The sequence below is a fragment of the Heptranchias perlo genome, chromosome 41 (genome assembly GCF_035084215.1).
Source record: "Heptranchias perlo isolate sHepPer1 chromosome 41, sHepPer1.hap1, whole genome shotgun sequence".
NCBI lineage: Eukaryota > Metazoa > Chordata > Chondrichthyes > Hexanchiformes > Hexanchidae > Heptranchias > Heptranchias perlo.
In genome coordinates, this window is record NC_090365.1 from 1,955,550 (window position 1) to 1,962,574 (window position 7,025).

The 7,025-nt window shown below is 45.2% G+C and overlaps 1 protein-coding gene across 1 annotated transcript; it reads left to right on the forward strand.

Annotated features, from left to right (window-relative positions):
• Window positions 1–6,198: 6,198 nt before the first annotated feature.
• Window positions 6,199–6,699, forward strand: LOC137305858 (nanos homolog 2-like). Its single transcript, XM_067974794.1, has one exon. It carries the CDS (start codon window positions 6,199–6,201, stop codon window positions 6,697–6,699), a length of 501 nt encoding a protein of 166 aa, XP_067830895.1.
• Window positions 6,700–7,025: the final 326 nt, after the last annotated feature.

Here is a 7,025-nt window from a genome sequence, read left to right on the forward strand (position 1 = left end):
TGTGTCAGTATTCACAGGGGGTCACTGGGAGTGTGTCAGTATTCACAGGGGGTCCCCGGGAGTGTGTCAGTATTCACAGGGGGTCACTGGGAGTGTGTCAGTATTCACAGGGGGTCCCCGGGAGTGTGTCAGTATTCACAGGGGGTCACTGGGAGTCTGTCAGTATTCACAGGGGGTCCCCGGGAGTGTGTCAGTATTCACAGGGGGTCACTGGGAGTGTGTCAGTATTCACAGGGGGTCCCTGGGATTGTGTCAGTATTCACAGGGGGTCCCTGGGATTGTGTCAGTATTCACAGAGTGTCACTGGGAGTGTGTCAGTATTTTCAGGGAGATCCCAGGAGTGTTTCAGATCCCATGGCACTATTTTGAAGAAGACGGGAGATCTCCCTGGTGGCCGACAATTATACCTCAACCAATATCAGTAAAACAGATTATCTGGTCATTATTACATTGCTGTTTGTGGGATCTTGCTGTGTGCAAATTGGCTGCCGTGTTTCCCTACATTACAACAGTGACTACACTTCGAAAGTGCTTCATTGGCTGTAAAGTGCTTTGGGATGTCCCGAAGTCGTGAAAGGTGCTATATAAAGGTAAGTCTTTATTTCAATAGCTCAGCTGGCCAATGCAATCAGAGCCACACAGTATAGGAAGATCCTAGGTCTGTTAACAGATGGTGTTGAGTCAGGCGGCAGTAGCAACAAAGCACCCTGTCGTCATAATGACTTTGAGTGAAAATGACAACACACTCGAGCATGGCGTGTTAGACAAAGCAAAAAAAAAATGTAAAATGCTTCTCTCACTAAGTTGCCCATCAAAGTTATCACAGCAAGTCCACTTGTGGTTATATCTTTTTTACATAAAGTCTGATTAAACACTAAACCTCACTCATGTCTCACTTTTTTAATTATCACTTAATCTCTCTGCATTGAAATTTCCTTCATCCCCCCGTCCAAGGGATAAGGCAGAGTTTGTAAATGTCTCTGTGGTCTCCCATGGCCCAGGTGTAGCAGCTGAGATGTTACCTACTCTCCTCACCTCTATTCAGGCCATTTAATCCCCACTTCCTGGAGACGTACTTGCTTCAAAACAACAGGTAACGTCATGACGCAAGGGGGGGGTGGGGGGGACCAATGGCTTCTGGGAATTGTAGTCCACCCATGTTTAAAACAAAAGATCGGGTCTAAGCCTCATTGATCCACTTAGATTAATTTCAGATAGTATTTTCCCAATACACCTTTAGAAATAATATAAAGGTTATAATTCCTGTGCAATTAACACAAAGCCTTTCTGAGGCCTCACCTGATCCAGAACCAGGGTCACTTGTTATGGGTGACAAGCTCCACTCGCCTGTCCATGCTGTGTTAGCTGATCCAGGTGGGAGTGGTGGTAGAGGCATTGCAGTTGGCTTTCGTGTCCCTGGGTTAGAGAAGGAAAGAAAGACCTTGCATTTATATAGAACCTTTCGCGTTCTCAGGACAACCCAAAGCGATTCATGGCCAACTAACACTTTTGAAGTGAAGCCACTGTTGCAATGTAGGTAAACATGACATCCAATTTGTGCACAGCAAGATCCCATAAACATCAAATGAAATAAACGGCCAGTTAGTCGGTTTTTGGTGGAACATACCAATATAGGGACAGGAGCAGGCCCTTCTGTGGTGGTGTTGATTGAGGAAGGTCTTTTGGCCAGGACATTAGGAGCACTCCCCACTCTTCTTCGAATAGTGACGTGGAATCTTTTACATCCAACTGGACAGGCAGATGGGGCCTTGGTTTAATGCCTCATCTGAAAGACGGGACATCTGACAATGAATTGGAAGAACGCAGAGATCTCGGAGGGTTGTCGGGCTGGAGGAGGTTACAGAGATAGGGAGGGGGCGAGGCCACGGAGGGATTTGAAAACAAGGATGAGAATTTTGATTTCAAGGCGTTGCTGGACCGGGAGCCAATGCAGGTCAGCGAGCACAGGGGGTAATGGGTGAACAGGACGTGCGAGTTAGGATACGGACAGCAGAGTTTTGGATCCGCTCAAGTTTATGGAGGGTGGGAGGTGGGAGGCCGGCCAGGAGAGCATTGCAGATTGAATTGCACCCAACTGTTTGAAATAGGACATCGAGCTGACCATCTACCATTTTATCTCCTCTGTGGTAACTCTGTTTGTTTAGCGGTGAAAAGTGATCCATAGCTGTGTGCATTTCATATAGAATAACACCCCTCGGAGCTGGGAATAAAAGGATCTTTGCGACAGGAGCAGCCAAACTGGGGCCTGTACATCCTTGTACATGTAGAAAGGGAGGTATGAATGTATCCCTGACTGGTACAGGGTATCTGCTGCTCAAATCAGAGTCAAATGTAACAGTACAAAGACAACAATGGCAGAGCTTGCACAAAATATAACTTATTTTTTACACAGCCAGTGTAACAATACACTTTAAAATCACAGTGTGTTTTTTTCCCTAAATGCTTGATTGACAAAAAAGTTTCCGATTGCAGCCGGCTTATGTAATGGTGATGCACTGTATTCCAACACTGAGTGCCTCGAGACATGGTGTTCATATATCAGAGATAAGGAGAAATTATGAACACTGCAAATCTGAGATAAGTACAGAAAATGCTGGAAACGTGCAGCCAGCCAGCCAGCATCTGAAAGAGAAAGATTTATGCTGTTTTTTTGTTACGGTGGCTCAGTGGGTAACACTCTTGCCTCTGAAGTCAGATGGTTCTGGGTTCAAATCCCACTCCAGAGACCTGAGCACAAAATCAAGGCTGAGACTCCCACTACAGCACTGTGGGAGTGCCGCACTGTCGGAGCTGCCCTCTTTTGGATGAGATGTTAAACCGAGGCCTGCTCCACCCTTTCACGAGGACATAACAGACCCTATGGCACTATTTTGAAGAAGATCAGGAGAGTTCTTCCCAGTGTCCTGGCCGATATTTATCCCTCAACCAATATCACTGAACAAAGCAGATTATCTGGTCATTATCTCATTGCTGTGTGTGAAGCTGCTGTGTTCCCCACATTACAACAATAACTACACTTCATTGGCTGTAAAGCGCTTTGGGACATCCTGATGTCATGAAAGGCGCTGTATAAATGCAAGTATTTCTTTCTTTACATTTATATAGCCCCTTATTATGACTCTCAGAGACTTCCCAAACTGCTTCACATATAATGACCTACTTTGAAGTGTAGTCACTGTTGTTATGTAGATAAACATGGCGGCCAATTTGCACACAGCAAGATTCCACCGGCAACAATGAGATAAATGACTACATAATCTATTTTTGATATTAGCCGAGGAAGAAGTTTCGGTCAGGGCACCAGGGAGAGCTCCCCTGCTCTTCTTTGAATAGTGTCATCGGATCCATTATGTCCGCCCGAGAGCGCAGACGGGGCCTCAGTTTAACATCTCATCTGATACATGTTACCTCCAACAATGCAAGGAATCTTACAACACCAGGTTATAGTCCAACAGTTTTATTTGAAAATCACAAGCTTTCGGAGGCTTTCTCCTTCGTCAGGTGAGTGTGGGATTCCATGGAAGGTACCGCATATATAGTCAGAGAACAATCCAATTAGTAATATGCGGTACCTTCCATGGAATCCCTCACTCACCTGACGAAGGAGAAAGCCTCCGAAAGCTTGTGATTTTCAAATAAAACTGTTGGACTATAACCTGGTGTTGTAAGATTCCTTACATTGTCCACCCCAGTCCATCACCGGCATCTCCACATCATGACCTCCAACAACGCAGCAACACCCTCCCCCCAGTACTGCCTAAATTAAGCGGCTTGAACTCGTACCTTCTGACTCAGAAGCAAAGTGCTACCAACTGAGCCAAGCTGACACGTACGTGTACAATGTGTGGCCTCAGTCCTACATTGAATTGTGGCATTTAGATGGTTTTTATAAGTGGGAGTGAGTTATAGGTCGAAATCTAGCAGAGGGGTTTGGATAGCATGAAACTTCAAAGAAACTTGAGTGGTGTTTAACATCACGTGGATCATCAGATTAGATAAATTGACTATAGCTGACCTCCCGGGGCATTGCACATGGGGAGTCAAGATCAAGTGTTCAAAATTATGAAGGGTTTTGATAGAGTAAAGAGGGAGAAATTGTTTCCACTGGCAGGAGGGTCGGTAACCAGAGGACACAGATTTAAGGTAATTGGCAAAAGAACCAGAGGGGAGATGAGGAGAATGTTTTTTTAACGCAGCGAGTTTTTATGATCTGGAATGCGCTGCCTGAAAGAACGTTGGAAGCAGATTCAATAATAACTTTCAAAAGGGAATTGAATATATGCTTGAAAAGGAAAAATTTGCAGGGCTAAGGGGAAAGTGCAGGGGACTAATTGGATTGTTCTTTCAAAGAGCCAGTACAGGCATGATGGGCTGAATGGCCTCGTTCTGTGCTAAGAGTCTATGAAGTGTAGACAGCGGGGTTAGAGGGGGAGGATAATTAGACCACGATGTGGAGATGGAATTCAGTCCACATTTCAAAGTCCTCATTTTAATATTTTGATTATAAATTCCTTCGTCCACATTTATAATGGTAACTGCCTATGTAAACTTCTCACCCTGTAATTACACCCTCCTGCCACTAGTAGCATTGCAGCGCCTCCAATGGGGGAGAGTGGAATTGCAGTTGTCAAGTTAACAGATGCGATCATTATAAATGTGGACCTGGGAATTTATAATGGTGAGAGCTGATAAAAAAAATGTATGTAGATATAAGATGTTAACAAATATTGATATACCTATAATATTAGAAAAAACTTTACATGTCTGTGCCCTTCCTCTGCATCACACAGTCGAATGCAAACCTCTGTGTTACACTTTGAAAAGTACAGTCTGCTTTTAATTTCAAGTTGCTTAATTCAAATTATCTGATATTTCAGTTTTTTTAAATCACCAAAATCCCATTCCGCTCAAATTATTGGATAATTAAAATGATGTTAGAGCAAAATAAAAAAAACCACTTTGTATTATGAGGTGTGGTGTATGTAAAGAAACAATGTATAGAAATGATCTCCAGGGCAAAGCAGTCTGGAGCCACCATGTCTGCAGGCTTTGACTGACCTGCCCCAAAACAAGACCAGGCTCAGATCTGCAGCACTGAATACAATTTAACCTTTGAATGAACTGATCCAGTGTTTACTCATCAATTAGGCTTAGCAGCCTTAAAGGGACTCACATCTATGCTTTTAGCAGCAGAGGAATACGTTCTATTTTGCATGGTATAATGGTGTCAGATGTGGCTCAGTGGGTAGCACTCTCACCTCTGAGTCAATGAAGGTCCATGAGTTCGAGTCCACACTCCAGAGACTTAAGCACAAAATCCAGGCAGGCACTCGCAGCTGCAGCACCATGAGGGAGTGCTGCACTGGTGGAGGGTACTGTCTTCTGGATGAGACATTGAACTCAAGGCCCACCTGACCTCTCAGGTGGATGTAAAAGATCCCATGGCACTATTTGGAAAAAGAGCAGAGGAGTTCTCCCCGGTGTCACCAACCAATATTTATCCCTCAACCAACATCACTAAAACAGATTATCGGGTCATTATCCTATTGCTGTTTGTGGGATCTTGCTGTGCGCAAATTGGCTGCCGCATTTCCTACGTTCCAACAGTAACTGCGCTTCGAAAGTACTGTTATGGCTGAAGGAAATGGAACTGCTCTTTTATTTGTGGTACAGTCTCACAAGAGTCTGTTTTTGTAGAGTTCAGCAGATATTTAAGGAATTACATTGTTTATGACTTTCCCTTGCTTGCGCCCTCCCCCTCCTGACAAGTGCAAACCCCACAGACATTGGATCAGGTCTGCAGATTAAATCAGTTGCAAGTCGGCAATGCCCAGCAAGGAGAAAAATAAGCAATTTATTGCACATTAATCTTCCAGGTTTTTATTTCCATTCTGCATTCACTCAACGGAGCAATGCAAAAAAGAAAAGAAACAAGGTAGTTCTGTTCGGTTTAATAATGTATTCATTAAATACTTAGTGTCATGGGCTGGGGCTGTAGTATCTGCCTGTAAACTTGTCTGGCAATCTGGAACCAGAAGAGATGACAGCTGGCTTTTAAAATTAAAATACCCTGGGAACACCCCCTTGTTATTTTAGTGCTATGCCCCCCCCCACTCTGTTTCATGGTCAGTGGTGAAAAGTTCCACTCAGTAATTTGCAGCCTGAACAGAAGTGGCCATGGAGAGATTCATCCCCAAAGGTTCTCCCGGAAAACAGAAGGAGTTCGATATATGGAAGGATTACCTGCAGCTGTCAATGAGAGTCGAGGAGATTTGGCGGCCTGGCATGGGCGCGGGGGAGCTGGCGCTGCCCGGCGAAGTCGGCCCGCCGGCGGAGGGCGCCTTCCTCCCGCTGGCGGTGCGCGGGAACTCCTCTGAGGGGGGCGGCGCCGAGGGCCGGTCGGGCGGCGGGGGACGCGGCAACCCCCCGAAGAGGGCGGGGGGCATCTGCACCTTCTGCAAGCACAACGGCGAGTCGCGGAACGTCTACTCCTCGCACGTGCTGAAGGCGGAGGGCGGGAGGGTCTCGTGCCCCATCCTGCGGAACTACGTCTGCCCCCTCTGCAAGGCCACGGGCGACGTGGCCCACACCCTGAAATACTGCTGCTTCAACCCGGAGAAACGGTCGCTGTACCGGAACAATGGGCGGAACTCAGCGGGGAAGAAATCCAGGCGCTAAAAGTGGGAAAGAAAGGACAGAAATTAAAGAAACATTTTTTTTTAATGAACAGTTGTAAAATAAAAAAGAGAGAAATATCTGTAGATATCGTTGAGGATGATAATAATGTTTGAAATAAGGACAAGGTTCTGAGAAACACCATCCCGTGAACGGTGGTTGTTCTGTGTTTATTTATAATTTATGATGGTGAGCTACCGAAGTTTTTTATTTTGGACAGTGGAAAATGCAAAGTTGTAAAAGAACTTACCTGTCTTAAAAAGAAAGTTTTATTTTTCCCCAGAAGTGTTGTTGTATATTAAAGCGTTTTTCCTTTGCAAATTCTGGCT